Source organism: Stegostoma tigrinum, chromosome 16 (genome assembly GCF_030684315.1).
Source record: "Stegostoma tigrinum isolate sSteTig4 chromosome 16, sSteTig4.hap1, whole genome shotgun sequence".
NCBI lineage: Eukaryota > Metazoa > Chordata > Chondrichthyes > Orectolobiformes > Stegostomatidae > Stegostoma > Stegostoma tigrinum.
Window position 1 is genome coordinate 4,016,039 of NC_081369.1, and position 16,360 is coordinate 4,032,398.

Consider the following 16,360-nt stretch of genomic DNA (forward strand, 5'->3'; position numbering starts at 1 on the left):
GACTGAATGATGGGGCAGACTTAACGGGCCAAATGGCCTAATTTCTGCTCCAATATCTAATGGTCTCCTGGTTGTAATTGACTTTGAATTGACTGAAATGCAGAGTTGGGAAATTGAACTTCTGGTGTCAAATCAGCCTTGTACTCATGAACCCCTCTGCATGCCGCTGATGTATGTTAGGCATGCATGTACAAGCCGGTAAAATCCTGCACACGCCCTTTGGAAGCGTGCATGCACATAACATCCCATTTTTGAGTACTCAGTGACTATATTGCACCTAAAATGCAGTCACCAATTGCCCATCCCCAGCTTTAATCTGATTCCACTGTAACACTTGAATTGTTTTTGTAATAAATACCATGCCCAGTTAACACACCTTGTTTTCCTCAGGTTTGAAAATTAGCTTGAAGGTTGTGGTCATGCCTGGTGCCACTTTACGACCCACATCAGTAGGACAGATGATTCTGAAGTATGAAGAATCCCCCTGGATAACTTTAACCATCCGTGGGACCTGAAAACATGCTTTATTAAATTAGTACAGGACAAAATTTTATGAAGTAAGCAAAACTGTTAGAAGTGTCCACACTTAGCTCTAATATGGCTTCACAAGTAGGAACCGTCTATATTGCTGTGAAATCATGATCATTATAGTTTTTTACAAAATAATCAGTGAGCATTTTTTAAAAATTACTTATTCTTACAGATTCAGATTACGAAAGTCTAAATTCAGTAAAATATGATGTACATATCATCAGCTATTTTAACACTCATGTAATAAAGGCAGGGGCTCTATCAGTCTGGCCAGAAAGCAAAGAAACTACGTTACAAATGTTCAGTGACTAGATTCATGTTAAGATATCACAGAAACACTGATTGGGTGCTGGCTGCAAGGCCCCAACAGATTGTAAGAAACTACATATTGTTCAAGAAAAGAGTCATTTCTCATTAAATATTTCTCATTAAAGTTGGTGAGTGAATCATCCCAACCACAAGATGTCAATAGCTGAATCCCAAAACCAAATATTACAGACAACACAAAAATATTTCCACACTTTGGATGTGTCATACTACATTTCAAGCCGCGACAAATTCTGAACAGGCTCTGAAATCGATTTTTGAGGACCCTAAATATTAGCCTTATAGCTGACCTCATTGCTTTGTTGGTCCACTTGAATAAGTGCTTTGTATGACAAGAAAGTGTTAGGAGAGGTAAACATGGTGCCAATACATCCAGGCTTCCTTCAATCTGAGACCCTCACCCTTACTCCACAACCAACCCACCACAGAGTGAATATGTTTAGGTTAGGGGTGGGGGTCTGAGGGTCTGACCATCATTATTAAAGCTGAGCTGATATCCCAGTGTACACAGAAGGCCATTCCAGGCTTCTGGCTTCTCCATCTGCCTATCTTTAATCTCACTCTGGGCAGCCTCCAGAGACAGTATACATGATTCTATACTATTTCTGACTCTTGAAAGCGAAAATGTGCAAGTCAGTCAAATCTGTCAACTTGGCCTGACTACCCTCTCAACTCGCATTTGGCCCCTCCCAGTGTCAGATATGCTTTAATAAAAATTTCAACTCATATGGAACCATTTTTCAAGTGTTCCACAAACAGTCAAATGATGTTGAGTATTAATACACTAGATGGAATGATTTTATTCTCAGCACCTCGTTTTTCATGTACAGCAGACTTGAGATTATTTAACATCAAAGAACTGTCACAATGACTTTGCCCTGCCATCCCAGAAAAACTAGAAACACTTATCAATGCTTAACATTTATATTCTCTGCTAATCCTGTCTGATGCTGTCAAAAGCCATCCTGGTAGTTTAATGGAAAATGCCACTGTGTGATTGCTCCTGACAAGATATGACAGTGGAAATATGATCCCATCAAAGCCCTTTCAGTCCACATTATCTTCACAACAATAGTCGTATCTACATCTCTCTGATCTTATATCAACCACGGCGCAGTTCACGTTCAAGTTAGAAGATCACAGGTTCAAACCACACTCCAACAATTCAAGGGTATTTCTAAACTTACACTTCACTGCACTACTTAGAAGACAGCACTGTACTGACAGATTAAATAGTTAATTTGCAAGTAAAAACGTTAAGTAGTTACAAAAAGGAACTTTAGTTGTCCAAATACAAATTGGTCTAGTACTAGCATGAAGGGCAGAGAGGGCCAAATCCTAGAAAGTGTTTAGAAAAGTTATTCGACTGATATGTTTCAAGTCTGATGAGAAGGGTGATATTACTGTTGGGAATAAGGTGGGTCAACTGGAACAAGTGTCAGTGCGTAACATTTAGAGAAAAGAAAAACCAAAAGAACTGCAGATGCTGTAAATCAGGGACAAAAACAAGTTGCTGGAAAAGCTGAGCACGTCTGGCAGCATTTGTGAAGGAAAAAACAGAATTAACGTTTCGGATCCGGCAACCTTCCTCAGGGCAATTCTGAGTTTTAAGACCTGAAATGGTAACATTTAGAGGTTGTATTGTATTGTCTCAGAGATACTGTGGCATAGTATTAATATCAGTGGGCTGATAACCCAGAGGTTTAGCCTAATATTAAAGGGACATGAATTCAGCTGGTGCAATTTAAATCTGAAACTGAAACTATCAATTGTTGCAAAAACTCGATAATATCCTTAGGGTGGGAAATCTGCCATCTTTACCTAGCCTGGCTATCTTGTGACTCTAGATCCACAGCAATGTGATTGACTTTTAATTGCAAACCACTCAGTTCAAAAGGTGAGGGGTGTGAGTCTGACGGTTAATCATTCATTATTAAAACTAGGCTGATATCCCAGTGAACAATGCTCATGTCCCATGAAAGAATAAAGAAAGAATAAAATTTAGGTTGGCTATGGAAAAGTTCGAGGAACAATTCAGAGTGAAAATAATTAACCAGGAAAAAGCTGACTACAGTCTAGTTTGAATCAGGACCAGATAAACTAGAAGCCAAGATTGGCAGGGAAATTGTAATGGAAAAATGGGCTGCCTTTAAAGAACAGATAGTTTGGATACAATCAAGTACAACTAAAGTACCAAACATACTTGTGAGCTAAGTTACAACTCCTGCTGTAAAACAGAAACATGAATAAGAAATTGTTTTAGTGACAAGAAATAGAGTAGCAGCGAGCAGTTCCCAGTGATTCAGTTTTAGGACTCATGCTTTACATTAATGACTAGACAGTGGGGGTGGAAGCACAATTTCAAAATGTACAGACAAGACAAAATTTGAAAGTATTGTGAACTTTGAGGAAGATGGTGCACAATTTCAAAAGAACATTTACAATTTGGTATAATAAGCAGACAAGTTTTTAACAACATTTAATGCAAAAAGTTGTGATGAGATTCATTTGGTTAAAAAAACACAAAGAAATTAGAGCACAATTCTACGGAGGGATGCAGCAGCAGGACCCAAGTGTAGTTGAGCATTGAAGTGGAACAGGTGAAATTGCATTTTTAAAAAAAAGCATATGCTACAAAATCGAGGTGGTTATGTTAAATCTTTATGAAGCACTGGTTTAATCTCACCTGCAGAACTGTGCCCCATTATGGGCATTCCCATTTTTTAGGAAGAATATGAAAGCATTAGTGAGCGTGTAGAAGAGATTCCATGTTCTAGGATTCAGTATATGGATAGATTGGAGAGATTGGGACTGTTCTCCTTGGAGAAGAGATGTTTGCAATGACACTTGATTGAGCTATTCAAAATCACAAGCCTTCTGGACAGGGTAGCCCGCAAGAAATTGTTCCTATTGATGGAAGGATCAAGAACCAGGCAGCATAGGTTTAACTTGTAAAAGCAATATACTGTGGCTACCAGAAATCTGAACCAACATAGAGAATGCTGGATTGACTCAACAGTGCTGGTGGCATCCATGGAGAAAGAAACAGAGCTAATGTTTCAAGTCTGGTCTGACTTTTCTTTAGAACTGGTTTAGATCATAGATCATAGAACACCTACAGTGTGGAAACAGGCCCTTTGGCTCAACAAGTCCACACCGAACCTCAGAACATCCAACCCAGACCCATCCCCTCATAACCCACCAAATCGACGTATCCCTGAACACTACAGGCAATTTAGCATGTCCAATCCATCTAGCCTGCACACTTTTGGACTGTGGGAGGAAACCAGAGCACCCGGAGGAAACCCACACAGACATGGGGACAATGTGCAAACTCCACACAGACAGATGCCCAAGGGTGGAATCGAACCCCGGTCACTGGCACTGTGAAGCAGCAGTGCTAACCACTGAGCCACCGTACTGCCCAAAGATCAGATTGAAGGTAATTGGCAAAAGAAGCAATGACAACATGGGGATTTTTTTAAGCAGTGAGTGGTTAAGGATGTAGAAATAATTACCTATGAGCATGGTGGAAGCAGGTTTAACTGAAGAATCAGAATAGGATCATTATCTGGAGAGGAAAAATGTACAGGATGACAGAGAAGAAATGGGTTATAGCACCATGAGTTGCTCTTTCAGCCAACACAAACATGATGGATTGGAAGGCTTCTGACTGTCTGGAGAAAAAGTTCAGATGGAATGCAATGACCCGATGGCAAAAGGGTCAAGAACTACAGGACACCCATGAAAAATGAATAGCCAAATAACAAACAACCACAAAAGTTTCTTTGTGCAGCGTGCAATTAGGATCTGGAATACACTGTCTGAGCATTTGGTGAAGGCAAATTCAATCAGGACTTTTCAATTGGAAAAGCATGGAGAAAAAGAAATTGGAAGACTCCAGGAAATGCGTGGGACGTGGGGCGAGCTGAATTGATCTTAGAGTGACCAGGCATCAGCTCAGAAGACTAAATTTTCTCCTTAGATGTTGTCACTCTTCTATGCTGCAGTCTAGACTTTCCTCAATAGCATCTGACTAAGGTGGAAAGGTTAATAATTAAAACTAAAATTGATTATCAATATTTATAAATCAATATGTTTAATACACATTGAACAGACACATTGGTTTGTTGACTGACTTTACCAAGAAATGAAACAGGACACATGTTAAGTGAGTCAATTGAGAATTGTTCTCGACTTTGTTATCCAACACTTACCACGGCCAATTTTCAAGGTCCCCCTTACTAATGTCACCTCCAGTCTGTTTATATGCCACGTAACATGCCCTTTGAATTTTATTGAAGGAGTTGGTGACATATTAAAATCTAAACAGGAAAGCAAGTGAAGACCTCCTTGGTCTACTGCTTCTAAAGATTTCATTCATTTGGAAAAATCAGTTCCACAACTAATGGATAGGTGTTTTTTAACACCAAATTAAGGGTGTGTTTTAAAATTTTTCAAGCTCATGGTTTGACCTACAGTCACCCCAATGTTAGAATTGGTTTTACTTTCAGAAAACAATTGTGTTATTTTTGTTTCATTTATTTGTTCATGGAATGTGAACATTGCTGAATAGGCCAGCATTAATTGCACATCCTTGATTGTCCTTCAGAAAGTGATGATGAACTGCCTTCATGGACCACTGCAGTCCTTAAGGAGTAGGGCATTCATAATGCTGACAGGAAGGGAGCTTCTGGATTTGATCCAACTTAACCCCAAAGGTGTACTTCGGTGGGGGAGAGTAGGGGAGGGGATGATGTATCAGCCGGCACCACGTATCCTGCTCCAAAATGGGGCATTGAGAGGGACGGGTGAGGCTAAGAAGTGGCCAAGGGCAAAAAAGAACGAACAAAAACAGTGTGGGTTCTGGAGATCCCAAAGGATTAGGAAATATGGGACCAGTCCTGGAGGGTTGTGGAGGTATTGGGGAGAAGCGGAATGATGCCAATCATGCATGAAGGAAGTCTTTTGGCCTGCCCTGCTCATGCTTCCCCTTTGATTGATCAATGCAGGCATGGCATGGGAGGGGGAGTGCGACTTGACCATATTTTCCCATCTGCACAAGCATCTATTTTTTTAACAGGAAAACTAATTGATGGACTTAGCAGCCATCGGATAAGAGGAGTTTGCAGTTGTCCCTTTGGAGGTGGGAAGGGCAGGACAGTGGGCGTGAGAAATGTCAATTAGCCATGGTCCTATTGATTGGTGGAGCAGATTTGACAGGCCAAATGGCCTACTCCTGCTTCTATTCCTTATGGTTCTGCTAAGAGACACCCTTTGACCTTGTATTAGCTAAGGGATTGGTATATTCTGGATTTTGCTGCTGCCCACAGATGGCATGCCTATTTTGTCAAAGTCGAAAGTGAATCTCGGGCAACCTTTTCACACAGAGGGTGGTGCATATGTGCAATAAGTTGCTGGAGGAAGTGGTAGATGCAGATACAGTTACATTTAGAAGGCATTTGGACAATTAAACAAATATGTGCCAGACTCAGGCAAACGGGACAAGGTATTTGGGAAATCTCATCGGCACAGACAAGTTGGAGTGAAAGTCTCTTTCAGTGCTGTATGACTTTATGACTCTATAACTGATCTCCAACATTCAGAAGGAAAATATGACAGGCAGGCAAGCCATGTTTAAACATCCAACAAAGTACATCAAACAGAAAATGCAGTCAAGATCAACCCCATATGTTCCACAACAACCCCCAGATTTTAGTGGCACTGTGGGTAATCAAATCTCATTAAACTTTACATGGGATTTATATTTTTTCTCTGCTGAGGGTTTAGCTTTGGAACTCCCTCAAAAGCTGCTCTCTCACGGACTTCTTAAGCTAGCTTAACCGAGTTGGTACTGTAACTGTTTCTCTGGGCTCTCAGCCATGGAAAATCAATACTGCTTGTGGGCTTCCTTTACCCTTGCTCTCAGCTGCATTGAACTATTAGTAGCACATGGCTTCTTCCAGCCCCCAAAACTCCCATGGCTTTTCCTGAGCCCTAACCCAAACATTCAGCTACACTTTGTGCTTCCACAGAATTCTCCCTAGTCCTCATGACTTGGAACTTGTTACAGCAACACCTTCACAGAATGGGCTTCTTTCTCTCGCTCCTAAATAACTGACTGGCTAGCAGTTCAAAAGTATCAACCTTCTTTTCTGACTGCCTTTGTTCAACTGCATAACACTTGACTATTCAGAAAACCTGGGATTGTTTTGTGTAACTTACTGAAAACCCTGTAACAAGCCACATCTTTCTACTTCAGCAATATTGAATGCAGCTAATATACCGGAACAGTGGCATGCAACAATCTCTTGGAGCTATTTTGAAATATTACGAATTTACAGATGGCTGGCTTTTTTTTCTTATTCATTCATGGGATGAGGGCCTCACTGGCTAGGCAGTATTTATTGCCTATCCCTATTTACCCAGAGGGCAGTTCAGAGTCAACCACATTGATGTGGGTCTGGAGCCACATTTAGGCCAGGCCAGGTAAGGATGGCAGTTTCCTTCCCTAAAGGACATTGCACAATACAAAACAGACAGAACAAAAAAGACAGGATTTCATTACAATATAGTGTGTGCCTTGGAGAGAAACTTGCAGGTGATGGTATTCCCATGCTCTACTACCCTTGCTTTCTAGGTGGTTGAAGTCACGGGTATGGAAGGTGCTATCCAAGAAGATCCAATGAATTGCTGCAACGTGTCTTGCACACACTGTTGCAACTGTGTTTGTTATGGAAGGAGTGAATGTTGAAGGCAATAAATAGACTACAAACAGGCCATCCTACCATGGACGTTACTGAATCTCTTGAGTTGTATTCATCCAGGGAAGTGGAGAGTATTCTATCACATTGAAACAAATATTATTACTTTAACATTAATATTGAGCAGAATAGTGGAGTATACCCATAGAAATTGATCCTGTAATAAATTTCTTCATGATGTAGATTCAAGCAACCTATCTGTCAATGAGCTCCAATGTTATGACATGTATATTCAACATTAACAAACTTAGAGAGCCTAAGGATCAAAAGTTAGATTCTGCCCATCGCCAATTCCTCAGAGAAATGAATGTATCTACAAAGAACTCCTTCAATAAAGAGCTAGGCAAACATCTGATTGAGAATGAGATTGGAGAATATAAGCGAGGGCATAAGCTCAAGTAAACAAACTTCCAAATTCCCTTGGAAATAAGTTCCTGCACTGGTGTGGTCAAGACAATTGTTGTACTTAAGCGGAGAAGAGGTAGTAGTTGAATTTTGAGATTAGAGATATATTTTGTGGTTTTACTTCATCTGCTTTCAAGTTTAAGAAAGGACTTCTGCACAAGGATTAAGGCCTGAATTTTCACTGAGTTGGAATAATATGGGAACTCTTTTAAACTGCAGACAGGTCCCAATTCCAGGATTACTAATCCAATCCCAGAGTTTCATGAGCCTGCATTCAACAATCCTCACAGCTACCACAATGCATTCTGAACCATAGCCTGCATGTAGGAATCTTTTGAAAGTTAAGCTCAAATGAACCTGCTCATAGCCCCTCTCAACCAAAAGTACATAATATTAAAGCCTAGCTGAGAATTCAGAAGGCCATTAATCTGTTAAAATTCTTGACACACTGGGAAAACTGTGCTTATTGACAGCTCTGGCTCTCCATTATCAATTGCATAATATTTATTTGCACAGAATTAAGAGATTTTGAGAACTTCGAGTTTCTGCTATTGCTAGTTCAAAGGGACATAATGACTGACACTTCTATTATTCTGTAGAAAAGGGACGTCTGTCAAAATAATGTAAAGTTATGGAAGAATGGCTTTTTTAACCATGTTAATGTCATCACTGGGCTCACTGAATCTATACCTATGTAGCAGGTGAGCTGGCATGGAAGTGACATTGCCTGGCATGAGGGTAAGAAAGGGCATAAGGGTGAGTCAGGGTCCAGGAGAACACGTGGAATGGGTGGAAGGGCATGAGGTGGAACAGATGCCGTAAGGAAAATGTTAGGTGGTTATTTTTGACTAGCGTGGATGCGATGGACCAAATGGCATTTTTCTGTGCAATAGATCTCTATGCTGTATGACAGCTCCAGCCCTCTGGGTATATAGGTTGGCATGCCGTACATTTTTCATTATAACAAGGACAGGTCCTACAGAATTCAGACAGAGCTTTTAGAGAGGCTGTCTCAGCACCCAGCTTGCCTTGGAGTAGTGTAGGTTAGATGGGCTTCAGATCGGTATGACATCGAGGGCCGAAGGGCCTGTACTGTGCTATAATGTTCTATGTTCTATGTTCTTTCCTGGGTGGGCTGAACCAAATGCAGCCTGAGCCTTCCCTAGCACTGAAGATCATCCAGAACCACTTTCTCCCAAGGCGAATAAGAAAAGGTAGGAATTTCCCCAACTCCCACTACATGCCTCGAGGATTAAAACCCAGGCCAAAATGCTTCATGTTGAGTTCATGATTAGATGAACCACATTTAATCTTGCTTAACTGCATGCCAATGAAGAGAAAATCCCAATTGTCTTTATAGATCTTTTCTGACTTACCTGATCATGATTCCGCAGAATCAGAGAAACCTCACAGGTTTCAAAAGGTTCATAGTTTTGAAAGACAATTTCTGATGGGAATGGCTGAAATATTGGCCTGTCAGTATCCAGCATGGAGAACTGTAGAAGAAAACAAAGTAAACATTAATTTTTACTGACTAAGTGACGATGCAATTTTGAAAACTTCATATATCCAACTTCACATTTCTACAAACTTTACGATCAGATGTCAGTAAAATCACTAGCCAGGCCAGCATTTATTGCCCATCCCTAATTGCCCAGAGGGCAATTGAGAGTCAATTACATTCCTGTGGGTCTGGAGTCACTTGAGGCCCAGACCAGATACGGATGACAGTTTTCCTTCCCTAAAGGACATTAGTAAACCAGATGGATTTTTCCAACAATTGACAATGGTTTCATGGCCATTATTAAACTCTTCATTCCAAATTTTTATTGAGATCCATGGTGGGATTCAAACTGAGGTCCCCAGATCATTACCTGGGTCTCAGGCTTAATAGCCCAGTCATTATAGGTTCTGATATCGCCTCGCCATTAAATGCAAAATGCAAAGTGTTCACAGGATAGATGGAATTTCTTCTAGCTGACAGAGACAGAAGTGAGGCCTGAAATTTACAGGTAAAGTTCACAAGTTTTTTCTTCCTTCATCCGATGTGGATGCCATTTGCTGGATCAGCATTGACTGCTCATCCTTAATTATCTGAATAAGATTGTGGTGAGCTGTCTTCTTAAACCGCTACAATCATTAATGTATAGAGACATTCAGAGTGCTGTTAAGGAAGGAGTTCCAGGATTTTGACCTAGTGGCATGATATATTTCTAAATCAGGATTACATGTGACTTGGTGGGGAACTTGCAATTAGTAGTGTTCCCATGGATCTGTTACCCTTGTCTTTCTAGATTGTAGCAATCGTAGAAGTCATGTTAAATTCTTGCACGTTCACTTTTTTTGTTTTTAAATAGCAAACTGTGCGCTAATTATTTTAAAACCTGAGCTGCGAAGCAAAGTAATAGTATGCATTAGTTTTGTTTATAAAAAAGATAAAAGTTGGAAAAGAATATAATAACTAAGAAAATTTTGTGGTACTTGAAATGTTAAGTTTTGATGGATCTCAATTCTGATATTGCAGCTACTGATTGGCCCGTCAGTGATCACTGTTTAATGCTGTATGGTTAGAATAATTGAAATAGGTAAACCAGCAGTAATAGAACCATTTCCCATCAAAGAGTCAAGGCCAGAAGAAATTGATAAAACAGGAACCTGATAGAAATAATTATTGATTAAATCCATTCTCTTAAGACTATCTAGTCCTCAACATTTCTTTCCTTTGTAAAAATCACTTTTTAAACTTGGTAACAGAAAATTCTTCAAGAAAACAAACATTTGAGAGGATCTACACACACAAGTGAAGCAGAAAACAATAGCCTAGATTTTTCAGTCAAAATAATGACAACATTTACGGCGAGAGTCAGATGAGCAGTTAGCTCAAAAAATTCACAAACTGCTGACTGAGATGTCCCATGCCACCAGCAAATTCTGGCAAAAGGCATCTCACAGTCACCCTCACCAATCAAGTTCATGAACCTGCACAGTAAATGTGAAATACATACATCAAATTCATATTGCTTGTTTTCCCACTTCCCAGCAAGTATCCAGCAGGCCTCTTTCTCAATCAATCTTTCTTTCCTTATCATTCTGTATTTGATTTGGCATTGAATTTAGCCCTCTAATTTACAATTCCCTCTCAGCCTTTGTGCTGTTAATTTTACAATCCTTCAACCTGATTGACTAAGAGGATAAACAGTCCTGTTCACTTGGGACCCAGATGTTACTTCACTCACCATCACCCCAGTTCAGACTTACTGCAACAGAAAAGTTTTAAAATGAAACATTTCAGAGCAAGTCGAACTAAAGTTGATCTGTTATGGAAAAAATAGGTCACTTGTCTAGTCAGAGATAGCAGGAACTGCAGATACTGGAGAATCTGAGAATTCTGAAGAAGAGTCTAGGCCCGAAACGTCAGCCTTCCTGCTCCTCTGTTGCTGCCTGGCATGCTGTGTTCATCCAGCACTACACCTTGTTATCTTATTTGTCTAGTCAACTGTCTTTAATCAGTTCTAGCCACGAAAGCCTGAGCCTTGACCTGATCCAGGTCACACTGTTGGTTCCTGCCATTTCAGAGCAGGTGTCTCATGCAGAGGGAAAAAGTAATCTATGTAGAGACACATATTTTGTGATCTTCTACATTTCCAATCATTTACAGTGGTCTCAGAAGAGTATCTTAACTCTGGTGAACAAAAAAAGGGGAAGGCTGTATTTCTCACGATCCAGTTGGGTGAGGCACACCCACAAATTTGAAGGCCAGGAATAGCAACAGTGAAAAATGGAGCAAAATGACTACATGAAATATCTCCCAGACTATGAGGATGAAATAGCAATGTGCCAGACCATCATATTCCAATCTTCTCTGGCTACCGGCATAGTGCCAGAGCCTTGGAGGATTGCTGACATTGTACTCTTGTTTACAAAGGGAGAAGGACATAAAGCAAGTAAATACTGTCTAGTCAGCCTTACTTTAACGATGGGCAAATTATTGAGAAAAGAAAATTGAGTGGCAGTATAAACAGTCATTTAGAAAAGCAGCGATTAATCAAATCTGGACAGCCTAGATTTATTAAAGAAAACTTACATCTGACTAACTTGACTGAATTTTTTCCAGAAGGTTGACAAGGTGACATATTTGCTGTGTTCATCGTGGATATTTGCAAATCTTTCGATAAGGTCCCACATGACAGGCTGGTCAGGAAAGTAAAAAATCACAGTCCAGCAGAAAGAGGCAAGTTTGATTTAAAACCGACTCAGTGACAGGAAATAAAGAGTAAACACTAATGAGTGTTTTGGAGTCTGAAAGGGGGGTTCCAAAAGTCTCAGTGCTGAGTTCCTGCTTTTCATGCTGTATATCAGTTATTTTGATTTAAATACAAGGGACATGATTAAGAAGTTTGCAGATAATACGAGACAAGGCCAATTGATTGATGATGGAGAAAAATGCTGTAGATTACAGGAAGACACCAACGAAGTGGTCAGATGGGCAGAAAAAAAATAGCAAATGTAATTCAATCAGGAAAAAGGTCAGGAAATCAACCTGGGAAGGAAAGATAAGGCAAAAGAATGCACAATATAAGATGGAATACTGAGAATTTTAGAGAATCAAAGGCACATTGGAGTGCCTATCCACAATCTCTGAAGGTAGCAGGGCAGGTAGAATAAGGGCTTAAGAATGCATATAGGATGCGTTCCTTTGTTAGTTCCACAACAGTTAGGAGTATACACTGGAACTGTATAGAACCCCAGCTAGGCCACAGCTAGAATCCTAAGTATAATGCTGGTTATCAATTGCAGGGAATAGAAAAAAGGGAGGCTATGTTGCAGCTGTATAGGGTCCCGGTGAGGCCACACCTGGAGTACTGTGTGCAGTTTTGGTCTCCTTACTTGAGAAGAGATATACTAACACTGGAAGGGGTGCAGAGGAGATTCACTCAGTTAATTCCAGAGTTGAGAGGGTTAGATTATGAAGAGTGACTGAGTAGACTGGAATTATACTCATTGGAATTCAGAAGAATGAGGGGAGATCTTATAGAAACATATAAGATTATGAAAGGAATAGATAAGGTCGAGGCAAGGAGGTTGTTTCTGCTAGCAGGTGAAACAAGGACTAGAGGGCATCGCCTCAAAATGAAGGGAAGCAGATTTAGGACTGAGGTCAGGAGGAACTTCTTCACCCAAAGGGTTGTGAATCTGTGGAACTCCCTGCCCAGTGAAGTGGTTGAAGCTACCTCACTGAATGTTTTTAACGCAAGGCTAGATAAATTTTTGAATAGTAAAGGAATTAAGGGTTATGGTGAGTGGACAGGTAAGTGGAGCTGAGTCTCAAAAAGATCAGCCGTGATCTTATTAAATGACGGGGCAGGCTTGAGGGGCCAGATGACCTACTCCTGCTCCTAATTCTTATGTTCTAATGTTAAAGCTAAGAACTCACCGGACAGAGTGTGCTGGAGATAACACAGAATGTTACTAAGAATGAAAAATTTTAACCATGATGAAGGATTGAATAGGCTGGGAGTCATGGCTTTGGAATGGAAAATACTGAAGGAGATTTAAGTGAGATGTATCAAATTAGAAAACAGACTGAATAGAATAAATTATGTACCTCAGTAACTAGCCAGAATAAATTTAACATTAGCTTGGCAGAAGAATTATTGGGAAGTTTTCACCCAGTACGTGGCGGGGAATCCGAAACCCATTTTTCTAAAAAGTAGCACAAGAAGAAAACCACATTGCATTTTTAAAAATATTAGCATATGCAGTTGGGGTGCTGCAGGCTCAATGCAATGACAAGAGCACCAGAGCAGGTTTAGCCTGAATCACTATGTTCAGCTGGCATGGATGGGCCAGATGACCTCCTTCTGCACTATAAATAGTCTGTGAAGAAATGTTCTTTCATATATTCACTTGTGGCTCCAGTGTTATTTATTCCTTCTGGAAAGTTTAAAGCATTGCTGTTTGTTCACAAATACAAATTATGAGACATTTACACAGGTTTATAATTAATATATTTTTTCTCACTTCTCAACTGATATTTTACTGACGTCATGTGAGTCTGACTGTGATCAACATACAATATTACGTCAATTCTACAAATCTAAACAGTGTAAAAAGAGACAAACTCCCAGATGTCCTAAAGGTAATCATTCTAAGTACTGAAACAGTCCAAAGAACAATTAAAATTTGCCAGTTATACAAAAGAACAAGGAAAATTACAGCACAGGAACAGGCCCTTCGTCTCTCTAAGCCTGCGCCGATCCAGATCCTCTATCTAAACCTGTCGCCTATTTTCCAAGGATCTGTATCCCTCTGCTCCCTGCCCGTTCATGTATCCATCTAGATACATCTTAAGTGACACTATCGTGCCTGCCTCTACCACCTCGATTGGCAACGCACACCCACCACCCACTGCGTAAAGAACTTTTCACCCACATCTGTCTTAAACTTTTCCCCTCTCACCTGAAAATCATAAACCCTCATAACTCAGTCTCCCACTCTAGGAAAAAGCTTCTTGCCATCCACCCTGTCTATATCTCTCATGCTTTTGTAGACGTCAATCAGGTCCCCCCTTGACCTCTGACTTTCTAATGTAAATAATCCTAATCTACTCAACCTCTCTTCATAGCTAGCACCCTCCACACCAGGAAGCTTCTGGTGAACCTTCTCTGCACCCTCTCCAAAGCATCCACATCCTTTTGGTATTGTGGCGCCAAGAACTGTACACAGTATTCTAAATGTGGTCAAACCAAAGTCCTATACAACTGCAACATGATCTGCCAACTCTTGTACTCAATGCCCCGTCCAATGAATGAAAGCATGCTGTATGACTTCTTGACCACTCTGTCGACCTGCGTTGCCACCTTCAGGGTACAATGGGCTTGAACACCCAGATCTCGCTGTGCATCAATTTTCCCCAGGGCTTTTCCATTTATCATATAGTTCACTCTTGAATTGGATCTTCCAAAATGCATCACCTTGCATTTGCCTGGGTTGAACTCCATCTGCCATTTCTCCACCCAACTCTCCAATCTATCTATATTCTGCTGTAATCTCTGACAGTCCTCTTCACTATCTGTTACTCCACCAATCTTAGTGTCATCTGCAAACTTGCTAATCAGACCATCTATATCTTCCTCCAGATCGTTTATGTATATCACAAACAACAGCGGTCCAGACACAGATCCCTGTGGAACACCACTGGTCACAGTTCTCCATTTTGAAAAACTCCCTTCCACTACAACTTTCTGTATCCTGTTGCCCAGCCAGTTCTCTAGCCATCTAGCTAGTACACCCTGGACCCCATGCAACTTCACTTGCACCAACAGCCTACCATGAGGAACCTTATCAAATGCCTTACTGAAGTCCATGTAGATGACATCTACAAGCCTTCCCTCATCTATCAACTTTGCCACTTCCTCAAAGAATTCTATCAAGTTGGTAAGACATGACTTTCCCTGCGCAAAACCATGCTGCCAAACACTAAAAAGTACATTTTCTTCCAAATGTAAATAGATCCTATCCATCAGTATCGTCTCCAGCAGCTTCCCCACCACTGACGTCAGGCTCACCAGTCTGATTACCTGGATTATCCTTGCTACCCTTCTTAAACAAGGGGACAACATTACCAATTCTCCAGTTCTCCGGGACATCACCCGTGCTCAAGGATGCTGCAAAGGTATCTGTTAAGGCCCCAGCTATTTCCTCTCTCGCTTCCCTCAGTAAGCTAGGATAGATCCCATCCGGACCTGAGGACTTGTGAACCCTAACGCCTTTTAGAATACCCAACAAATCCCCACCTCTTTATGCTAACTTGACCTAGAGTAATCAAACATCTATCCCTAACCTCAACATCCGTCATGTCCCTCTCCTCAGTGAATACCGAAGCAAAGTACTCATTAAGAATCGCACTTATGTTCCAAATCAGGGAGAACAGATAAACTGCAAATGACCTGAAGTTTCACAGCATTAAAGAAATTTAATTCAGAATTATGCTTGCCAGGTGAAAAGAGATTTTGTTTTAATTCATTCTTGGGATATGTCACTGCTCTGAATTGCCTTTGAGAAGGTGGTGGTGAGCTACCTTTTTGAACATTGCAGTTCTTATGGTGTAGGTACACCAGTAGTGCTTTTACAGGCTAGGTCAAGGGTAGAACAGTTTCCCATCCACTAGCGGCCAATTGAAATAACAAAGCACCTCATTACTGTCACTCTCTAGGTCTTACAGTTTGGCACCAGAACATGACCTGAGAGGAGAAGGTGTCTTGGTCAGAAATGAGGAAGGAGAGTTTGTGTGTGATAGTAGCAGTGCTCATCCCACTTTTGGTCGTCCAGCT

At 40.7% G+C, this 16,360-nt stretch overlaps 1 protein-coding gene across 1 annotated transcript in view; it reads right to left on the minus strand.

Moving 5' to 3' along the window:
• hydin (HYDIN axonemal central pair apparatus protein) overlaps positions 1–16,360 on the minus strand; it is a 654,146-nt gene that overhangs the window by 604,145 nt on the left and 33,641 nt on the right. Inside the window, exons 4-5 of the mRNA XM_059651568.1 lie at positions 9,404–9,523; positions 377–511 (exon numbers count right to left, since the gene is read on the minus strand). Coding sequence (XP_059507551.1) covers positions 377–511; positions 9,404–9,523 — 255 coding nt within the window. The remainder of the gene's footprint in view (positions 1–376; positions 512–9,403; positions 9,524–16,360) is intronic.